At 42.1% G+C, this 23149-nt stretch overlaps 1 protein-coding gene across 2 annotated transcripts in view; it reads right to left on the bottom strand.

The window, feature by feature from the left end:
- Window positions 1-11043: 11043 nt before the first annotated feature.
- The window catches only part of HUNK (hormonally up-regulated Neu-associated kinase), a 57298-nt gene continuing 45192 nt past the window's right edge, over window positions 11044-23149 (bottom strand). The window contains exons 9-12 of one of the 2 annotated variants that reach the window (XM_032220179.1): window positions 15325-15355; window positions 14606-14618; window positions 12827-12995; window positions 11044-11708 (exon numbers count right to left, since the gene is read on the bottom strand). In XM_032220179.1, coding sequence (XP_032076070.1) covers window positions 11044-11708; window positions 12827-12995; window positions 14606-14618; window positions 15325-15355 — 878 coding nt within the window. Of the gene's footprint in view, window positions 11709-12826; window positions 13047-14605; window positions 14619-15324; window positions 15356-23149 lie in introns of both variants that reach the window. The other variant, XM_032220178.1, reaches the window with a different exon arrangement.

Genomic DNA, 23149 nt, shown 5'->3' with positions numbered 1-23149 from the left:
TATAACAAATGCGGAAGCTATAAAATCGCCATCTTGAAAGCAATTAAACAAAGGAGTTTTTTATAACATTGAAGCTAGTATTTTTGATAGAAAAAACAAATAAAGTTCTCAGGTTCGGTCTCTGCTCGTATTAATTTTCAATAACCTAGTTTCAAAAAATTGTCCTGAGGGGGGGGGGGATTCCTTGCCTTGTGCTGTGAAAAACAGCTGAGATATTCTGTCCGGAGTTAAATGACTCAGCCTTGGTTGATCCTCCCCTCCGTTCACAGCCAAAAAAACAACAACTGCAAACTTCAAAGAAGGCTCTTACCGACTGGGTCCCCCTCTGCTTTTTTCTTGCCTGAAAAAAGAGATGTCTACTAGATATTAAGTAGATAACGAACCAGAAATCTGGGGGCAGCTCAGTTAAGCTGCCGACGACGGCAAGTCCCTCCCCGGAAGTCGAGTAGGGATAGCATGATAGTACTGTTCCAATATCTCAGGGGCTGCCAAAAAGAAGAGGGAGTCAAGCTATTCTCCAAAGCACCTGAGGGCAGGACAAGAAGTAGTTGGTGGAAACTAATCAAGGAGAGAAGCAACTTAGAACTAAGGAGAAATTTCTTGACAGTTAGAACAATTAATTAGTGGAACAACTTTCCTCCAGAAGTTGTAAATGCTCCAAGACTGGAAGTTTTTAAGAAGAGATTGGATAACCATTCATCTGAAATACCAAAGCAGGGGGTTGGACTAGAAGACCTCCAAGGTCCCTTCCAACTCTATTCTAGTCTATTCTAGTCTATTCTAGTCTAGTCCAGTCCTATCAACCAAGATAATAATCAAACACTTTTAATGTTAAAGCATGCATTTAAGTACTATTGTGATATGGATACATGTTTCCATATTTGAAAGTATGTGGACACAATATCCTGGCCCTTTGGAGCAAAGAAAATATATTGAAGCACTGTTATTTATCAATTTACACTTACCGTACACAAGCCTTATCTAGCAATTGATTTTATTTATTTATTCCCATTCTATTAAGATGGGAAGCATCTTTTTTTTTGAAAATTTTTATTTTTACATAAACACAAACACAACACAAAGAATCATCTTTCTTTACATACTATAGAAAGTGTGTCAATTGGTTACAAAAAGCTTTGTACACTCCATTCACCGTAGATGTCAACATATTTCTTGTCTTTTTGCTCATTTTTCTCTTCCATTTTTAGGACTCTAGCCTCCACTTTTTCCAATTGAGATTCTCCATCTTATTTTGCTGTTTTATGCTCTATGTTTTCCACTTTCTCCTCAATTCTCTCTGATACTTCTAGTAGTTTTTGAATTCCAAACATTATCTCTTGCAACATTAAAGTTTCTTTTTGATGTTGATATTGTGCCATTCTTTCAACTGGTAAACACTGCCACTCTGGCTTTCAAAGCTTTCTATTAGATTAACCACAAATTCATTTATAATCTCTCACAATAAGACCTTGTTTTCACTTTTCTCCAGCTGGCAATAAGGTTCAAAAGAACACCTGCATAAACACTTTGTGCTCTTCTTATCACTCTCTGTAAACAAGCTACAAGGTCTTAAAGCGCAAAATCGAAATGATCAAAGAGAGAAGAGAAAGTACAATGTTTCCAAGGCTCAAACCGCCAGCCACCAAGTGGCAGTGTTGCTTCCTTTCCCCCTAATGTTATAAGCCTCTTTGTACTCCTTTTGTATCTTTTTTGTATTCCAGGTTTAAAAGAAGTAAAATTCTTAAATGAGGCAAATTAGAAAAAGGGAAAAAACTCATATAGAAATAAAAAAGGGTTTCAATCCATAGGTTACCAAAATAAAACAAGTAGAAGAAAAACTAATCTGTTCACTTTAAAAAGCTTTGCGCAAATTCCATCCATAAAATAGCATTTAAAAAAAAGATGACACATTATCCAATGCAATCCAATGTAGCTTAGTTTCACTGTTTATTTCTTCTGTTCTCAAATTTAATTTAGCTTTAAGTTTTTTTGGGAGGGCAGTCTCTTTTAAAATAGTAAAATTTCCTCAGCTGTACACACTTTTTCTTTCCGTTTCCTTCTGTTCTGGAGCCGTCCCAACTTCATCAGCTTGTGGCTGCGCTTTTGTCGCTGGCTAGAAGAACTTCTCTTGGATCAATCAGGGATTTTGCGGGGATCACCAACTCTGCAGGATGGTTTAGATCCATACCGTCCAGCGGCAAAAGTATCGACTGCGATCTCGGGACTTAAAGATCACAGGTCATGTCGTTGCGACATCAGCTCCTCCTCCGGGAAGCATTATTTCTTAACTGGATCTTATATAATAATACTTTTTAAAAATGTGCAAATTGCAAAGAATGCAGATCAGAAACATTGTTCTCTTCAGAACGAGTTTACCTCTTTATTTTAATAGAGATATTTTCACAGCTCATATGTATCCTTTTTTTTGGTACGTCAAAGCCTGAGTGCATTTTATTGGAAGTAATGGGGAAATTGCCCAGCATGAAAACATTTTATTCTGGGTCATTTAATGTGGTAAGAAAAGTCCCAGGAAAATAGAGAAAGTTTGTTAAATTAAAGAGATAAAATATTTTGTGTATGTACACTTGTGTGTAAATTCTGCAGCTTTGAAAGAATAACCGTGTAAGTAACAGTGAAGGAAAATTAGTTCTAAAACCCTTTCAAACAGATTTTCTCTTAATGATTTGGGAACAAAAGCAAGAATGGGTTGATAAAATTTGCAGATGATGCAACATTTGGAGACATTGTTAAGTCAGAAATGGATTAGAATTCATGCAGGAGGAACCAAATGACTGAATCTTTTGAACTGGAGTTAAAATAAAAGATAGTACTAACCATATGCTATGCATCTGGAAACAAAGAATAAAGTATGTGTATGGGAGATAGGGTTAACTTCAAAAATCTTATTATTCTTTCCGATAGTATTGATCAAATATGGTTAAGAATACCTGCATGTACTTGGAAGTAAACTAAATAAATCACTGTTTCCAGATTTTGGAGGACTACGTGTGAGAAAAGATTATTTCAGTGGGCCTCCCCCCCCCCAAAGATTCTTTCTTCCTGATCGCTTTCCTTGCTGCTATTCATTTGATTCTCCCTTTGAGCCCAATCGATGGTGCATTCCAAACAGCTGCTGTTTCTCCTTGTTCACCTACTCCAAGGAATTCACTGAACAGGCATCATCATTTATAAAGAGAAGAGGAGCACATCCAGGGGGTTCCAGAGTTTGGCCACTGAGCTTACCATGGGGATAGCAGGTTTTGACCTCACAGTGCCAACCTCTGATGATTCTCCATCAGGAAAATCTGTGGGACATAAACAAGAGAAATATAAAAACTGATGCATTAAGGCAATGGTCAGGATTGGTTTTATATATTTTTGGAATTGTTAGGGTGAGGGTGGGGAAATCTGATCTCTGTGTCATAAGGAGTGGGAGAAAGGAGGTGTGGTAAAGTTTGTTTGCATAACAATGTGTGTATGTGTGTGTGAAGGTGTATATATCCTTTTAGTTATTTAGGTAAAATGTTCAGAATCAAGGCCGGAGGATTTCCCATATTTCATACCATATAACAATTGCAAAGTTTTGCCAAAAAAAATTTCTTGCATCTTCTACTGCGCGGGTGTCAATCTCGCTGCGTCACGTTGTTGTCACTTGAGTATCACAATGTTTTCCCCCTTCACGGAGCTGGGGTGGGCGTGGCCTGTACATGACACATTTGGACTGCGAGCCATCAGTTTAACCCCCCTGTAATCTACTGGATATATTTCTCTCAATCACATAGTGCTGGCTGGAAGCCAACCAGGGTACTTTTCACATACCAAACAGTTCCAGGTTGCTTTGCAACTTTGGGGAACAGCTTTATTTCCTTTCCTGTTACCCCGTTTTGAATGAAGCACATATTCTAGCAGGTTTCAATTGTGGGTGGTTTTTTTCCTCCTAGAGCCGAGGTGGTGCAGTGGTTAAATGCAGCACTGCAGGCTACTTCAGCTGACTGCAGTTCTGCAGTTCGGCTGTTCAAATCTCACCAGCTCTGGGTTGCCTCAGCCTTCCATCCTTCCGAGGTGGGTGAAATGAGGACCTGGATTGTTGGGGGCAATATGTTGACTCTGTAAACCGCTTAGTGAGGGCTGAAAGCCCTATGAAGCGGTATATAAGTCTCACTGCTATTGCTATTTAACTCTCAGTTCACTAAAATAAAGTGCCCTCTAGACTTTTATGACTACATAATAACAATATATTTCTAAATGATAAAATATAAGATTGCATCAACACCAGTCATGGAGGACAAAAAGTTTGCAGGCAGCATAAATCATTCAAAAGCCATTAGGTAATTTGAAGGGAAACACTCCTTTTTACATACCAGAGATAACTAATCTCTATTGTTTAATTGATCCCTACCCAGGACCTCAGCTTGTTAGAGGTATTTTTTTCATTTCAGCATTTACCTCTTGAACAAATGGAAAGAAGAGGTAACTTAGGCAGTTTAATCTCAAAATGATGGATGTTGTTGATGCATCAGATTGCTACCTCATAGGTGATACTTACCTATTGAAATGCCAATTAGCTTCCAATAGGGTCCTTAGCAGTTAGCTTTATTTTTGTAAAATAAACGTTGACATGGTATATAATATGTCGTGGATTGTTTTTCATCTGAGGATGTATTTACCTACTTTTAAGAACTGCTAAGGCTAGATGATTTTTATTATGTCCTGTTATGTAAAACCATAGAACTCAAAGAGGATGTTCTTTCTTTTTCACATGACTGTATTTTTATATTTTTGTAACTTTGATTAGTAATCATTTGTTTTCAATGTCATTTATATTTACTATTGACATTTTTACCAACAATGGATGTTTCCTGTTAACTATGTTGTAAATCGCCATAAGTCTATATTGATTTGGCAGTAAATCAATATAATAAATATATTTTTTCTCACCAGAGATACTTTCACTTCATGATTTCCCCAAATATTCATTTTCATATTTCCTATTAGTATATTTCATATACTTCTTTGGCACTTGGTAATATATTTTTTTCTCTCCACTCCAAGCAGTTTACAATACAATAGCAGAATGTGAATGCCCCAACACTGCAAGTCTTTAAGAAAATGTTGGATAGACATCTGTCTAAAACGGTATAGGGTTTCCTGCCTAGGCAGGGGATTGGACTAAAAGACCTCCAAGGTCCCTTCCAACTCTGCTATTGTATTGTATTAATCATCTTTGTTGTTTCTATATCTATTTTCTTTAAATCCATTTTCCATTCAGTCTTTTGGAAGTTTCTAATACTTTTTCACTGACTTTTATTTTCTCCTCATGCAATCATTCTATTTTTTCACTTCTTCTACATCATGGGTGTCAAGAGAACACTTTTGACACCCATGTCATCATCAGGTTGCCGTCACGTGACATTTTGTGATGTTTTTTCCCTTTGTGGAGCTGGCGTGGGCATGGCCTGTACATCATCAGGCCCACAGGACACCAGTTTGACACTCCGGTTCCACGTCTTTTAAAAAATCCTTTATTTTCAACATTCCTGACACCATTTAATAATAATCTGTCCTGCATTCAAAATCTCTTATTATCTTCATAATAATTCTCTGTCTTTCATCAATATAAACCATATAATTAAACATGTTTAGACTTCCTTTCCTTTCCTTGTGTACCCATGGATAGTCTTATGTTCACACCATCTATTTAAAATTATAGGCCATTTTCCTAAACACATGCTCATCGTTCATTCTTTCATAACCTTCAGTTTTTTTACAATTTTATCTAGTTTCACAGACACATAATGTATCCACTTTTCTTTATTTAATTTCTCTGCCTAATTGATGTTCTTTACATTTGCTCTTTTATAATATTTCAAGATTATCTCATGCTGTTTATCATCTACTTTTTTTACATTTGAGTTTCAATCTTCCATATGCCATATAAGATATTGACTATCACCCAAAATTGCTTTGGCCAATAAATTGCATAATATTTTTCAAAAAATAGTTTTACATTCCTTGTCTAAAGTAAATACAATACTGCTGATTGTCACCTTTTAATTAATATGCTGAAATGTAAACAACTCTCATGCTATTCTAAGACAGGCTCTTTGGACACTAATTTGCAAATCACCCTACTGTAGCACATATTCAGTCAAAATGGAGGTACATATTTTCTGATATGTAAGATGTTAAATAGTCCTGTTGCTAGGTAATGGATTGTTTTTCTCATTACAGCAATGAATATGAATGTTGATTCTGTGTATTAATATAGCAGTTTGTGTCTTGCTGAGTGACAGCAACAAATAGCATTATCTCGCCTCCCCCCATTTTTCTTTTTCACTAAGATGATTCATGAAAAGCTAATTTAATTTCTGTAGTTTTGTTCAGCAGGGGTCCAGCAATATGTAAAGCTGTTAATGGTCATGTAATAAAGACTTTCATTTTGAAAATTCTGTAATACTGTATTAAGGTAGGGGTTTTACTAGTCTTCTGACTAAATTTAGGCCCTGGCTTGGTCAGGTGGACTATGAGGGTTGCAATGGCCAATTATACAACCCGTATTTTGTTGTTGAGGGTGGGATTGTTGAGGTCAAGAAAATGGGACTACTGGGAGCAGAATTTACCCATATTGGTATTTTTCAGACCTTCAAGTCAGAAATCATACTTTTTATTATAATACATATATACATATATATACATATACATATACATATATATATATATATACACCACATATATAACACAATGACATTGAAGTACATTTTAATTTAATAGATGTATATATTTAAAATCCCATCCTTATGTGTGCATAAAATGTAAAAATACATAAAACACACATGTATAAAATCCCATTTAGATTTAACGGAGATTTGCTTTTAAAAGACAACCCTTCCCATATTAGTCCACTAAATTGAAGATTTACTGGATTCACAGTCAAGCAGTCTCTACCTGACAGGACTGAGTTCATTCAAAATACACAGATTTTCTAGAGCTTATAATTGGTCAGCCCCCTTACTCAGGGAGATCCAGGGAGCCATGCCTGCATATCTCTAGTAACCAGACTCCACTGTGCAACCTGTCTTTACTAAATGCTGAAGTTCTTGGGTTCAGAGGGCATTGCTTAGATCGATAGAAGGCAGGCAACTTATCTGAAAAGGAAAAAAGAATGTTTCCTTTCCCAACTACAGGTAAATTTAGCCTTAGAAGAAGGGGGCTTTGCAATGGGGTGGGTGGGCAAGCTCACCTTTTTGCAGGAGGTGGGAAAAGGTCAGTGACAGATTATTTCAGAGTTGGAAGAACATCTTAAGTCTTTCTATTAGTGCATTGTTTAATATAATACAGTGATAAAAAGTATCAGTGGCTAATAGATGTAATTGTGATTATTAAGAATAGTTTTAGTTGCCACCTTTTAAAAAAATGATGTTACATTAAGAAAAAATACAGAAACAAGCAATAGTCATAAATAGTCATAAAGAGACCACCGCAATTTTTGAGATAACAATATTTCCACTTTCAAATTTACAAAAGCTACAATAAAGGTATAGGAAATTATGTAAAATGCATATCCAGTTTTCTTTCAAAATGTTAACATGGAAGATTCAGAATAAATAAGACTAAGTCTTATGATGTCACCACATAATTTAAGTGGGGTATTTGTTACTAGAAGACATTCCTGGAAAGGATTTGCACAAACCTGAAAAGAGGATTAAAAATCTTCACAAGGAGTATGGCTAACAACAGTCTTTAGTCAGAAATTCTCCACCACCACCACCACCTCTGAATGTCATTGATTAGGGAACATCTGCAAAGACATCTCTTCTCTTTGTACTTTCCTTGTGAGCCTATCTTTGTGGAAAACTAAATGCTGGACCAGAGCCCTTTGTTCTGATCTAATACAGATGTTCCTGTTCTTTTAAGTGTTGCTGTTCCCCCCTCCCTGATGTTGGCTTCCTGAAACCTGGTTGCCCTCAAAAAGCTATTTTCCCAAATTACAAAGCTCTAGAGCCTTTATGAGCCTAAACCACAGAAAAACTAATTAATAGTCAGAAGTCCAGGTTTTTCTCCTAAACCATGAAGATATCAGCAAGTTACTAAAGCAGCCTCTTTAATACCTTTGAGGTGACAAATCCCATAAACCCTACCTATAAGGCTTTTGGGAGGAACCATGTTGGAAAAAGCAATATTAACCAAGAACAACCAATTAGTTCATGATAAAAAAATATCTTGAATGTCACGGCTGGGCAGCAGCTTATTTTCTGCATTGATATTAAGAACATTTCTCTTTTTGCCACAGATTGAGTAATTTTTTTTATTTAACTCAATTTCCTATTTGCCCAGTTACCGTAATATGTACACCCTTCCATATTAGTGGCCATGTTAATCACAACAGACTATGGCTGCTACACATAGTAAGCTGATTGTTTAAAGTGACTAACTTTGTGATAAAGAATCCATTTCAACACACTCGATTTATTGAAAGTTTAATAGCATGAATTAAATTGAACTGCAGGAGTCAGAACTGGAACTTTAAAAATAGATGACTTTCCAGGAGAAGCTGACTCAAAATGATCATATTGCCAAAAGATCATGAATGGGCCTGAGTGCTGCTATAAACCAGATAAATAAATCCCTTCATATCAGAGCAGAAAGTACAACTGAAGTTAGTTATGAAATAGTATACAATAGGAGTTAATGAAAATACGTATTATATATAACTTTTTTGCTATTGTGACTCCCAGAATGAATTCTGATATATAATTTTTAGTTTTTGTCATAGAGCTCTGCTGTATCATTAGGCACCCATTATAATAGAATATAATGACGTTAGTAAACAAGTCTACTATTACTATATATTACATTGTAACTATACATGGTTTTCACAAACTGCATAACTCAAAATGCTTTTAGCATCATGTTGCTTGTGTGTTTGTGATTGGGAGAAGACTTTCAGCTAATTATTGCTCACTCCAAGCAAACGCATAGGTGAAGACAGAATTCCGATTCATTCTGTTTCCAATTTCCCACCTGCTCCATGTCCTTCAGCTACCAGTCCTCTATGAAATACAGGTCTTACCTCTTTCTTCATGAGAAACAGGTTTAAGGTTTTAGGACTCTCCTCCATGCACTTGTCCACAAGGAACTGATTGTCTAGCAGCTTGCACAACGTTCCTTACAGTAGAAAATAGTTGAATAGAAAATTGATTTTTGAAATTAGTAACAAATGCATGAAAAAGCCTCAAATTCCTTCTGCTCCCCATTATGTGAGATCAGTTATCAGTGAATTAAAACACAATCAAAAGCAGTGAAGTGTGGTTTATTGAGAACATAAGTAAATAAATAAAACCGTAGACTGCGTGTGGACACAAAAGGTGGATTATAAGTGTATTCATTGGGGGAAAATATTCTGATGGTCACAAAATTTGCCAATCAGGGACAAAGTTAAGCTTACATTTTTCTCAACTGCTACTTTGTTCTTTATAGCGAATTTTCTCCATATGGATAAACATCTAATCATCTAAGTTACCCTTTGTGGCCAGTAGTATAATCCCAAAAGTACAGGCATCATCATTAATTGGCTGTTTAAGAAAGCTGATCCCAGTGACTTACAGCTGGGTACAGTGCTAGCCTACAGCTATGAGAGTAATTATGGAGATCTTCCTGTACAAGGGAATATCTTTTTACTCCTGGATGAAAGTAATACCACCTTTGAAATAAATAAATAAATAAATGAGCCAGTGCTCATCCATATAAGAACTGACTTAAAAGAAGTACTATGACTTTAAATGCTTGTCCAGTCTTGAAGCTAAATAAGTTGTTTTCTCCATGAAGCTTAACATGTCAGAAAGTATCAAGTATCAAAATAAGTACTTAGTTCTGATTCGTCTTCTAAGATATTAACATCCCCATATTGTGCATGTTAAAAAAAAAGAGGGAAAGCACACATTATTAGTAATAATCTGTTGTTCTGCCAGGCTAATTTTATTATGGTCAACAATTCAGCCAAATATTTGCACAAAAGAAGCCTATTTTTTATGTTGACATTTTTACTACTGTGAAATAAAAAGAACTGTAAAATACAGAAGATATTTACTTTTCAAAAATGTTAATCCTTCTGGTTTATGATATTGTTGATTTTTTAAAATATTCAGCTAAATGTCCAATCATTACTTTTGTAAATGGCTAGCTGATCTGTTTATGGTTCACATCCTCTTAATACAGTGCAAAGACTTCCAGCAACACCTTCAAGTATATTCAACACTGTTTTACTAAAATGGAGATTATAAAGCTTTTCTATGGACAGTTTCACAGAAATAGTACAACTATACAAAAAAGATAAGCCTTTTTAAAAGTATAGTCTCATGATGAAAATAAAATCTGAAAACAGATTTCCTTATTTTAAGATGATTGTATCTCTGTTTGGTAGCATAGCTTTGCAATTCAGTCTTACCTTTAGAAAAAATACAGATTTTAAGTGATGCAATACTTAGGATACAGTAAAGATACAGAAAAAAGGGGTTTTTTTCCCTCCCTGTTTCATTCTGTCTAGCTTTTTGCTTTTATTCCAAGTTCTTTCTGCTATATTTCTTTTTCCTCCTGGATGTACCTAAGACGACAAATGTATCTGAGAAATGGAGGGCGGGGGGAGGTACATTTTTTCTTCCTCTGTGTGATGTGTATAATGCTGGTGTCAGAAAAGCACAAATTCAGAATCATAGCTTCAGCAATAACAGTAGCATTCTAACCAATTAATATTTCACCATTTAGTCAAGTTGTTAACCTGGAATGTTCTTGTTTACATATATTTATAGGTAATATAAGAATACAGGCAAACGCTACGTACATTAGATTATGTAGTTTTTAAAAAACACTTTACATCACTTGACATACTTATCTTTTTGTCAACTGCATGAGCAAATGCCACAATAGTTGGGCTTTTGATTATCTTATTAGATACAATAACAAACTGTACAGAAAAAAATTGAATGTAAGTTTCAATGGGAGGGTCCCCAAAACCAGCACTAAATAATTTGAGGTTTTTAAAACAGCTCAGCACTGGCCATTTATAGGATCTGTGATACTGAATGAAATTTGCGTGGGGCTCATTTGTTGCAACTGAGGCATTCTTGCTTCCAGAGACTTTTCTGTGGGAGATCCCACTGACTGATTCCTTTTCCTCATCATCTGTCCAATGCCCATCATAGGGAATCGGCCTCTACTTTTCACACAATTAGGGCTCCCCAAAGGATTGGAGACATTCAGCTGTGTTGGAGAGACAGCTTCCTCTTTGAAAGAGCTGCTTTTTTCGTCATAGGTAAATGAAAGTTGAGTGGGGTTCCCTGGACTTTTAGTGGGACTGGGAGAAGTGCCCCCAGGCTGGAAGAGGGGAGACAATGTTCTTTCACTGGAACTTCTTCGACCAAAATTTACAGGTGAGCTAAGCATTTGATACTGATGAGATGGAGAGACTTGGTCTATCTGATCCTCTCGATCGCCAGTTTCAAAAGAATGCACAATGTTCAGAATCAAAGGAGAATCCAAATTCTGACTGCCAGGACTTGAAGGCTCTTGTTGAGGTGAATCTTGTCGTTTCCCGAGTCTTGGGGTTCTTGGAACTGGTTGCTGAATTTCAAGGTATTCCAGAGAGTAGGAGGTGACACAGCCCATCTTGCCTGTTGCTGCTTCATGGAAAGGATTCAAATTACTAGGAGAATCTATGATATAATGCAGAAAGCATCAAATGATAAACAACTAGGGGAGATTAGGTTTTTTTTTTAAAAAACCCTCCCCCCACAGGATGCAAGCTTTAATTAAGCGAGAACGTGCTTAATAAGGGTGAGAAAAAAGCTTTATGTAAGGACTTGGGGCTGGGCCAAGCCCAATTCCTAAATATGAAAATATACTACCATAACAAAAATGTAATTTACAATGTGCTACTACTCCTTTGTGCATGACTCCCCAATGACAAGTGTGTAATTATTTTCGGACTGAAGACACACCTGAACTTTGTACAAAGTACAAGTACCGTATTTTTCAGAGTATAAGGCGCTCTGGAGTGTAAGACGCACATTAGGTTGGGAGGAAAACAAGAAAAAAAAATCTGCTCTGCCTACCAGCATCCATCGGTATTCATCTGGCTAGTCTCCTTGCAGCAAACAGCCTGGTCAGCTTCAGCACATTATCAGTGCCTGATTCAGCATGAGCAGCTGATTGGCAGTTGGATTGGCCTTCCGGAATACCGCCAATCATCTGTTCCAGGCTATGGGGATCGCCACAGCGCATTGCATTTTTGGCCTACACACGTCGTATTTTCAGCCTCTGCACACCCTGTTTTAGACCTGTCCCAGACTGCAGGGATCACCATAGCACATCGCCGCTGATTGCTGCCTCCGCGCATCACATTTTTGGCCTCCACGCACCCCATTTTTGGCCACTACGTATCTCATTTTCTGCTGGTTCCAGGTGGCAGGGATCGGTGGAGGCAGCGATCCCCATCACCTGGAACCAGCCAAAAATGTGACGTACAGAGGCCAAAAACGGAGTGTGTGGAGGCTGAAAACGCAGCACAGGGAGGCTGAAAATGCAACACGGGAGGCAGCAATGTGCCAAAAATGCAATGTGCAGAGACCGAAAACAGACAAAAGGTGGGGCCAGCGGGTGAGCGGGGCTTCGGCAACATTTGGTGTATAAGACACACCGCAATTTTCACCCACTTTTTTGGTGGGGGGGAGTGTATCTTATACTCGTAAAAGTACAGTAGTTATTCTTCAAATAGTAAAGCCCTATTAGTCTGGGAAATGCTACAACCAACAAAGATAACACTTTCACATACCTTTTTCAGGCAGTCCTCCATGACTTGCTCTTCGATCACTTAACAGAGACTTCATCTGTGTTGTAAGGCAGGAGGAAGGCTCTTTGTATGTTGGTGGACTTTTATCAGATTTCTTCAGGAATGGATGAGAAAGGTCATCCTTTGCGTCTTGTTCCTTGTTTTTTTTGTCCTTCAAAATTAAAGCACACATAAAATTGGTTTGCCAGAGGCACTTCAGAATCTTTAAGAACTTTTTAAAAGCTTTATCCAGAGTTCAAAAAGTAACAGATCAATGGAGATAAATATATCATATCTGCAATTTTCTTGATCACATCAAAATGATTTTAGGAATCTTTCAAAGCCTTATTTAGAAAGAACATTTTTCATTTGCAGGCATTGACTGTATTTATTTTAAAATATTTTAAAGTTATATAAACTTTAGATAAGAGACCCACAACAATTGAGAGTGGCAAAATTTACAAAAACAATAATAAAACAGTAAAATTGTAACTAATTAGAACAGCAAGTAAATATACAGTACTTACTGAAGATCCTCTTAAAATTGTCTTTTAGATATATTTCTTAAAACCTCTTTTGTCCATTATTTTGGGAATTTAACTTTTACTGTACTAATGATACCATTTAATGCAGTCTTTCATATTCATGTGAAAATTATAGAAATTGAACTGTTTTTTAAATAAATATATATACACTGCAATTTTAGAAATTGTTATTTAAATATGTATTTTGGGAAAACTTTTCTTGGGTTTGCTCATGGATTGTCCTTAGTAAATCAAAATTATAAAACAACAAAAACAATTTTTATCCTCTTTCAGATTTTTCCCCTTTTTCAAGTTTGCCAATTAATTAGTAATTTAATAAATTTATATGCCGCCCAATCCCGTAGGACTCTGGGCGGCTTACAAAAACAAGATAAAGGATAAAAGTTAAAAATAGAAAAAGAAAAACAAATTTAAAAACAACATTCCGTCTAGGTGGGGCTGGACCTCGTTCATGGTCAACAGCCCAGGCCTGCTGGAATAGCCAGGTTTTAGTGGCTTTTCGGAAGGCCGAGAGAGTGGGAAGGGTCCGGATCTCTACGAGTAAATCGTTCCACAGGGCAGGAGCAGCTACAGAGAAGGCCCTCCCCCGAGGGGCCGCCAGCCGGCATTGTCCGGTCGACGGCACCCGGAGAAGGCCCAGCCTATGAGATCTTATCAGCCGTTGGGAGGTATGTGGCAGGAGGCGGTCTCTCAGATATCCAGGTCCTAGGCCATGTAGGGCTTTAAAGGTGATGACCAGCACCTTGAAGCGCGTTCGGAGACCAATAGGAAGCCAGTGCAGCACGCGGAGGATGGGTGTAACATGGGTGAATCTAGGTACACCCAATATCACTCGCGTGGCTGCATTCTGGACCAACTGTAGTCTCCGCACACTTTTCAGGGGCAGCCCCATGTAGAGCGCATTACAGTAATCGAGCCTTGAGGTGACGAGGGCATGAGTGACCATTCGAAGTGCCTCCCGGTCCAGGTAGGGATGCAACTGGTGCACCAGGCGAACCTGGGCAAAAGCCCCCCTGGTCACAGCCGACAGATGGTGTTCTAACGTCAGCTGCGAATCCAGAAGGACACCCAAGTTGCGGACCCTATCTGAGGGGTGTAAGATTTCACCCCCAGGCTAAGGGATGGAATATCTATCCTTGGGAGGCAACATCAATAGCCACTCAGTCTTGTCTGGATTGAGTGCAAGCTTGTTCGCTCCCATCCAGACCCTGACAGCCTCCACGCACTGGCATACCACTTCCACAGCTTCGCTGAGTTGGCACGGGGCGGACAGATACAGTCCGCATATTGATGGTATTTAATCCTGTGCCGGCGTATGATCTCACCCAGTGGCTTCATGTAGATATTAAATAGGAGGGGGGACAGGACCGAGCCCTGTGGCACCCCATATTTGAGGGGCCTAGGGGTCGATCTCTGTCCTCCAACCAACACCGACCTGTCCAAGAGATAGGAGGAGAACCACCGTAAAACGGTGCCTCCCACTCCCACCTCCCGCAACTGTCACAGAAGGATATCATGGTCGATGGTATCGAAGGCCGCTGAGAGGTCAAGAAGCACCAGGATAGAGGAATGTCCTCTATCCCTGGCCCACCAGAGATCATCGGTCAGCGCGACCAAAGCAGTTTCGGTGCAGTAACCGGGCCTGAAACCCGACCGAAAGGGATCCAGATAGTGTGCTTCATCCAAGGTCCGTCGGAGTTGAAAGGCCACCACCTTCTCAACAACCTTCCCTACAAAAGGGAGGTTGGAGACTGGACGGTAGTTATTAAGGATAGCTGGGTCCAGAGAAGGCTTCTTAAGGAGGGGTCTTACCACCGCATCCTTCAGAGGGTGTGGGAAAGATCCCTCCTGTAGAGAGGTGTTAACAATCCTCTGGAGCCAGCCTCGTGTTACCTCCCTGCTGGTCGAGACCAGCCAGGAGGGACACGGGTCCAGTAAGCAGGTGGAGGCACTCACCACTCCCATGGCCTTGTCCACTTCCTCAGGGGTGACAAGCTGGAACTCGCTCCAAGAAATCCGATCAAGGCCCTCCCCCGGCATCTCTGCTGGTACTGTCCAAGAGGAGTCCAGGTCCGTCCGAATTCGAACGACTGTGTCCGACAGAAACTGAACAAATTCCTCAGCTCTTCCCTGTAAGGGCTCTCCCGCACCCCTCCCTTTCAGGAGGGAGCGGGTTATCCTAAACAGGGCGGACGGGCGAGATTCTGCGGATGCAATAAGAGCGGAAAAATGAGCATATTTTGCCACCCGTGTCGCCACTAAATAAGTCCTAATAAAGGCTCTTAGTTGTGTTCGGTCAGATTTGGAGTTACTGGCCCTCCAACGTCGCTCTAGGCGTCTCTTTTGGCGCTTCATCTCCCGGAGTTCCTCAGTGAACCAAGGGGCCCTCCTGGATCCACTGCCGCAGAGAGGCTGCATAGGCGCAATCCGGTCCAGTGCCTCAGCCACCGCTGTACTCCAAGCAGCGACCAAGGACTCTGCCGGATTGTGGGCAAGGGAGTCAGGTATCTCTCCAAGCGCCGTCTGAAATCCCAAAGGGTCCATCAGGCGCCTGGGGCGGAACCACCTAATCGGTTCCCCCTCCCTGCAATGGGGGAGTAGTTTCCGAAAATCAAGCCTCAGTAGGAAGTGATCTGACCATGACAAGATCTTAATGCCCTTCAATTCCAGATCACGTCTCCACTGTCCCGAGAGAAACACGAGGTCGAGCGTGTGACCCGCTGTATGAGTCGGACCCTGAATTACCTGGGTCAAGTCCATGGTTGTCATGGAAGCCATGAAATCCTGTGCTCCATCCGAGCGTTCGCCGAGAGATGGCAGGTTGAAATCCCCCAGTAGTATCAGTCTGGGAACTCAACCGCCAGTCCGTCTACTGACTCAAGGAGCGCAGGCAGGGCTGTTGTAACACAGCTGGGAGGTAGGTACATTAGAAACAAGCCCACTTGACCCCCTAGGTCCAACTTCACCAGAAGGGACTCACACCCGACAGTCTCCGGAGCAGGGATCCCACGAGGGATTAATGACTCTCGGATGATGGCTGCCACTCCCCCACCCCTTACTGGTGTCGCGGTTGGTGGAGTACCTGAAACCCTTCTGGGCACATTTCTGAGAGGGAACTCCTCCCTCGTGGCCCAGCCAGGTTTCAGTAATACATGCCAGGTCTGCCCCCTCATTTAATATTAAGTCCCGGACGAGGGGAGCTTTATGAATCACAGACCTGGCATTTAGCAACAGCAACCTGAGACCAGGGCCCTGATATCACTTGCCACCTGGTCCTTGAGTTGAGCTATCAGGGCCGGAAGGTGGGATCGCTGTGACGTAGTGAACCCTCCTTCCCCGGTAATGGCTAGCCCTGTAACTCCCGTCGTACCTACCTCTCCCAAACGTGACCGGGATGCTCCGGCCCGTCCCCCTCCCCGTAGACCCCTCCTCCCCTCCCGCGGCCCCTGATCTCCCCAGCAGGCCATTCGTATCATACACTCTGGGACGAGAGGCGGATCCGGGCCCCCATCCACTTCTGCTTCTGCACTCAGTGGAGGGGGCTCCAGGCCGCACTCTCAATCCCCTCATACATACTGGCCAGACTTTCTCCACATGCATACCCCACTAATATTAAAATATACAATAATACAATAGATAAAAAATGAATTAATTTAAATTAAAAGCATGTGGGAACACTCTCTCACCCATTCATATATACATTCACTCCTTCACTCAGCAGACAAGATAGACGCAGTTCTTGAACCGCAAAAGCGGTTGGCGCAGATTTAAAATGGATAGAGTTGGTAATAATTTGAGAGAGGGGGTCTTTGCGCTCTTAATCTTCTCCCCTGCGGAATCCAGGAGAGAGGACAAGGTCTGAAAGTTTGAGGTGGCTGAGGGGGTTGAGGGAGGGGCAGGCTCCTTGTCCATGTCCTCCTTGTCTCCCACCTTCTCTTTCTGCGAAGATTGTATAACACAGACAAGAACGTAGGACTCTCGGCGTGGCCAGAGGTCTCCATGGCCACAGCAACAGCAGCCGGAATGGCAAGAGGGAAAAGCCCTCGTGTCAGCGTTGTTCAGGATTGAAACAAGAAAACAGAGAAGGGGAAGAGGGAGGGAGGGGTCGTGCCAGGAACCAAAATGGTGGCCAAGAAAATTTGTTCACCACATTTCTCAGCCAGTTTTCTGCTCATGCACCAGAGTGGAGAGGTGGCTTCCCAAGGTCCCTTCCAACTCTTATTTGATTCTGTTCTGTTGGGAAAACTCAAAGTGGAGGAAATAAAGAAATAGAGGATGGCGACTGCAGGGATAAGAACTGAACCCCGAGAATACCAGCATTTTTCCTTCCATTTGCAAGAGCGGTGCAAGTTAGTCTCGAACTCTGGTCTCCTACATTGGGGCCCTTATATATCTTTGGGAAAGAGACTCTCGAATATACAGCCCGCTAACCTCCACCAGTGGGGCAAGACTATACGGATGCCGTTTACGAACTTTGGAGCTCTATACTCAATCTTGTTTGTCTACAGCCACCTTATATACTACGTACTTTTGACTTGGTGGCTAAGGACAGTTCCCCAGGACATAAGAAGGGAGAGGAGCAGACCATCGCTTCCTCCACTGTTTCCATATTATTATATACTATAACTGCGCAATTTTAAATAGAATGTTGAGTGTATGGGAGTTGAATGGAATTGAATGAATGGCCCACTTTTAGTAATTGTTACCTCTGTATTTTATATGTTTTAAATTTTTATGTGGGAATTGTTAGAGTGGATAAATGAGAATGTTTGACTCGGAGGACCTGCTGGGGAAGGCGGGAGGAACCGGGGTGGTTGGGGGGACCATGGACATGGGAGTGGGTCGGAGCATAGCGGTCGTGACAGGGAGAGGCAGATACGGCGGGGACCTTAGGGCTGGCCATTATCGGGGAAGGAGGGTTCGCTACATTACAGAGATCCCTCCTTCCGGCCCTAGGAGTCCCACTCCAAGACCAGATGGCGCGAGTAGTCAGGACCCTGGTCTCAGGCTGTTGTCGCTAAATGCCAGGTCTGTTGTTCACAAAGCTCCCCTCGTCCGGGACTTAATTGTTGACGAGAGGGCAGACCTGGCATGTATTACTGAAACCTGGCTGGGCACAGAAGGAGGAGTCCCCCTTGTAGAGATGTGCCCAGAGGGATTTCAGGTGCTTCATCAGCCGAGAGCCCAGGGAAGGGGTGGCGGTGTGGCTATTGTAATCCGGGAATCTCTGTTACCTCGTAGGGTCCCTGCTCCGGAGCTTGTCGGGTGTGAGTCCCTGCTGATAAAGTTGGACCTCAAGGGTCAAGTGGGTTTGCTGCTAACGTACCTGCCTCCCAACTGCGTTGCAGCATCCCTCCCCTCGCTCCTCGAGTCAGTAGCCGAGCTGGCAGTTGAGTTCCCCAGGCTTATAGTTCTGGGGGACTTCAATTTGCCATCGCTCGGTGAACGCTCTGATGGGGCGCAGGAGTTCATGGCTTCCATGACAGCCATGGGCTTGACCCAAGTAATTCGGGGCCCAACCCACGCAGCGGGTCACATGCTCGACCTCGTATTCCTCTCGGAGCAGTGGATGTGTGATCTTGGTCTGAGGGGTAACGAGATCATACCCCTGTCGTGGTCAGACCATTGCCTACTGAGGCTTGACTTCCGGAGGCCAAACCCCCACCGTAGGGAGGAGGAACCGACCAGGTGGTTCCGCCCCAGGCGACTTATGGACCCTCTGAGGTTCCAGACGGAGCTTGGGGTTATTCCTGATACCCTCGCCCACAGTTCGGCGGAGACTCTGGCCGCCGCTTGGCACTCGGCGGCGTCGGAGTCTCTCGACCGGATTGCGCCACTACGGCCCCTCCGGGTCAGTGGATCCCGGAGAGTTCCCTGGTTCACCGAGGAACTCCGGGAGAAGAAACGCCGGAGGAGATGCCTAGAGCACCAGTGGAGGTCCGACAGGTCCGAAGCAAACCGAGCACTCTTAACTACCTGCACCAGGGACTATGTCCGAGCATTAAGAACTGCAAAAAGATCATATATTTCTTCCCTGGTTGCGTCCGCCGAGTCGCGCCCAGCCGCCCTGTTTAGGATAACCCGCTCCCTCCTTAATAGGAGGGAGGCGGGAAACCCCTTGCAGGGTAGGGCTGAGGACTATGCTCAATTCTTGGCGGACAAAGTAGCTCGGTTTCGATCGGACCTGGACTCCACCGCAGTAGATCCAGCTGAGACACAGGAGGACTATTTGCCACATCAGCTCTGGGTTGAGTTCCAGGAAGTTGCCTCTGGGGATGTGGACAAGGCCATCCGAGCTGTAAGCGCCTCCACTTGTATTTTGGACCCGTGTCCCTCCTGGCTGGTGGCTAACAGCAGGGAGGTGACACATGGCTGGATCCAGGCGGTTGTCACCGCCTCCCTTCGGGAGGGGCACTTCCCCGCCGTACTCAAAACGGCGGTGGTGAGACCCCTCCTGAAGAAACCATCGTTAGATCCAGCCATTTTAAACAACTTTCGTCCTGTCTCCAACCTTCCCTTTATTGGGAAGGTTGTTGAGAAGGTGGTGGCCTTTCAGCTTCAACGGACCTTGGAGGAAGCTAGCTATCTTGACCCCTTCCAGTCCGGCTTCAGACCTGGTTACAGCACAGAAACCGCTTTGGTCGCATTGACCGATGATCTCTGGAGGGCCAGAGATGGAGGCTATGCGTCCATCCTGGTTCTCCTTGACCTCTCAGCGGCTTTCGATACCATCGACCATGGTATCCTTCTGCGACGACTGCGGGAGGTGGGAGTGGGAGGCACTGTTCTGCGGTGGTTCTCCTCCTACCTCTCGGACAGGTCGCAGTCGGTGTTAGTCGGGGGGCAGAGATCGTCCCTGAGGCCCCTAACATGTGGGGTACCTCAGGGTTCGGTCCTATCACCCCTACTATTCAACATATACATGAAACCGCTGGGCGAGATCATTCGGAGGCACGGTATAAAATACCATCAATATGCGGACGATACACAATTGTATCTGTCCGCCCCGTGCCAACTCAATGAAGCGGTGGACGTGATGAACCAGGGGCTGGAGGCCGTTAAGAACTGGATGAGTGTTAACAAACTGGTACTCAACCCGGATAAGACCGAGTGGCTGTTGTGTTTCCCCCCCAATAATTTGGCTAATATACCAACACTTAGGCTGGGGGGTCAAATTCTATACCCCTCAGATAGGGTCCGCAACTTAGGAGTCCTCCTGGATCCACAGCTGACTCTTGATCACCAGCTGTCGGCTGTGACCAGGGGGGCATTTGCCCAGGTTCGCCTGGTCCGTCAGTTGCGGCCCTATTTAGATCGGGGGGCTCTCACAACAGTCGCTCGAGCCCTTGTGATCTCTAGACTGGAATACTGCAATGGGCTCTACATGGGGTTGCCCCTGAAGTGCATCCGGCGACTACAGCTAGTCCAAAATGCAGCCGCGCGAGTGATAGTGGGCGCACCGCGGTTCGCCCACGTTACACCTGTCCTCCGCGAGCTGCACTGGCTACCTGTTGGTCTCCGGGTGCGCTTCAGGATACTGATGACCATCTTTAAAGCACTCCATGGTAGTGGATCTGGGTACTTGAGAGACCGCCTTCTGCCGATTACCTCCCTAAATCGACCAATTAGATCGCACAGACTGGGCCTCCTCCGAATTCCATCTGCCAGTCAATGCCGACTGGCGACCACACGGAGGAGAGCCTTTTCTGTTGCTGCCCCGACCCTATGGAACGAGCTCCCCATGGAGATCCGCACCCTCACCACTATCCAGACCTTCCGCGCAGCCCTCAAGATCTGGCTCTCCCAGCAGGCCTGGGGATAGGCTCCTAATTACCCGCCCGAGTGTTTGTTTGATTGCTGAATGAAAGTTGGGTTTTATTATTTTTCTGTTGTTCACATATTGTTTTGTTTTGACCTTGCACTTCCCCTCCCCTGTGGTTGTAAGCCGCCCTGAGTCCCCTCAGGGAAAAGGGCGGCATATAAATCCCAATAAATACCTAAAATACCTAAATACCTAAGTCCACTCCAGATCTAAGTAGATTGTTCTCCTACTTAATAGCTTTAATCATCAGGAAATTCTGCTTATATTTAGCCTTTTCATATCAATAATTTGGTTCCTACCCTACCTTTAGTTTCAACATAAGAGTCATCACCTCTTGCATTGATACTCTTTTAAGTATTTGTAGATTGCTATTATGTCCTCTCTTTTTTTAGTATCTGAAATGCACATGCACGTATGGGCAGTATTTCTCAACAAGCAAAATATTTTGAATGGAACAGTATTGACTATCCAATATTGCTCTGAATTGGTTGAGCTAGTGTGTCTGCTACTGCAATGGAATCACATGATCACATTATTAAGGAGTTGCTATTTTCTAGAAAAACTTATTTTCAAATAATTTTGGAAAGCTGCCGTGCAGAGAACAGATTTCAAAAATAATATTTAAAGTAGTAAATAGATCATTTGATTTATTAACAGTATTTTACAATGCACTCTTCAATAGCATAGTTTAGAGAGGGCTGCAAAGCACTATGAAATGGTATTGCTATTGTGTACTTATATTCTTTATCTAATTCATCCTCATGATCACTTTGTGATAGGGGTCGATTCCTTTTGCATGTGGGAAAAGAAAGATAATGGCTCACCCAGAAAGTCCTTTAAGTTCCCCAGTGAGAACTACTAAAAAGGGTTTTCCTCTGCATTTTCTGTAGTTTTTTATTTTATGGCAAGGTACTGCTGAACCCTACATGGTGTCTGCCTCCATCTCCATGGTAATACACAGATGCACTTTCAAGCGTCTCTTGTGTTCAGAATAGCTGTTCACAAATCACAACAGGATGTCTATAAATGCAAGTTAAAAGGATGTTTTGTGTGTAATGGTTGAATACTGAAATGTGTTTCTTTTCAGAATAAATGGAAGAACCTTAGGACCCTAAAAGCCACTTGTTAGTGTGCACTAATAACAAAATTGTCACTGAAGCAGGATATGACATGCACTGAAAACTTTCTTTCAGGAACAAGGATTCAATCCTTTAATGAACAAAATACTTTTTAAATTTTGTTATGTTGTTCTATTAATTGTGATTTTTTTTAAATACCCAGGGCTGTGCTGTTATTTTTGTTTTGTTTTATGGCAGAGACAAGTATACGCAGAAAAAGGTAAAGCAACAATGTCTAATTGCTTGGGTATTTAAATCAATTTTGGCAATTTCACAATATTATTAGGTCTATTGCAGCAATCTGAAATCTATTCTCTCTGCAAGTGCTGGGAGCTGCATTTTAATGGTAATAGCCAGATTAAGGTAGGAGAAAGAGAGCCTCTAGGAAAAGAGGAGCAGGATCTCCTAAATTCTTCTCCTCAGGAAGAATGAAGCAGAAAGAGAACTGCACTTCTGGATTGTTGCTAAAGAGAAACTATGTTAGTTCCTAATTTATTCAAAAGTTTAGACTAACTTTTAAATAATATATCATAATTTTAAATATATATTTTATCAATGAACTGATGTTTTCTATCTGCATCAATATAATTTAAAATGACACACAAACATTAAAAATACTGGCTACTTACTCATTATCTCCAACTGTTTCCAACAGTTGTCACTTTATTGCCCCCTCACATTGTGTGTCACTGAATTGCTATTGGACTATTTTGGAATAAATGTCTTCCCTCCCATCAATTATCCCCTTTTAAAACATTTATGCCCTGTAAATCTTGATAATATCCACTATTTTGCATACAATGGGAAAAAAAGTGTCTACAAATATGGTGGATATTGATGA

The sequence above is a fragment of the Thamnophis elegans genome, chromosome 6, assembly GCF_009769535.1.
Source record: "Thamnophis elegans isolate rThaEle1 chromosome 6, rThaEle1.pri, whole genome shotgun sequence".
In the NCBI taxonomy this organism is placed as follows: Eukaryota; Metazoa; Chordata; class Lepidosauria; order Squamata; family Colubridae; genus Thamnophis; species Thamnophis elegans.
This window is presented reverse-complemented; position numbering and strand designations above follow the sequence as displayed.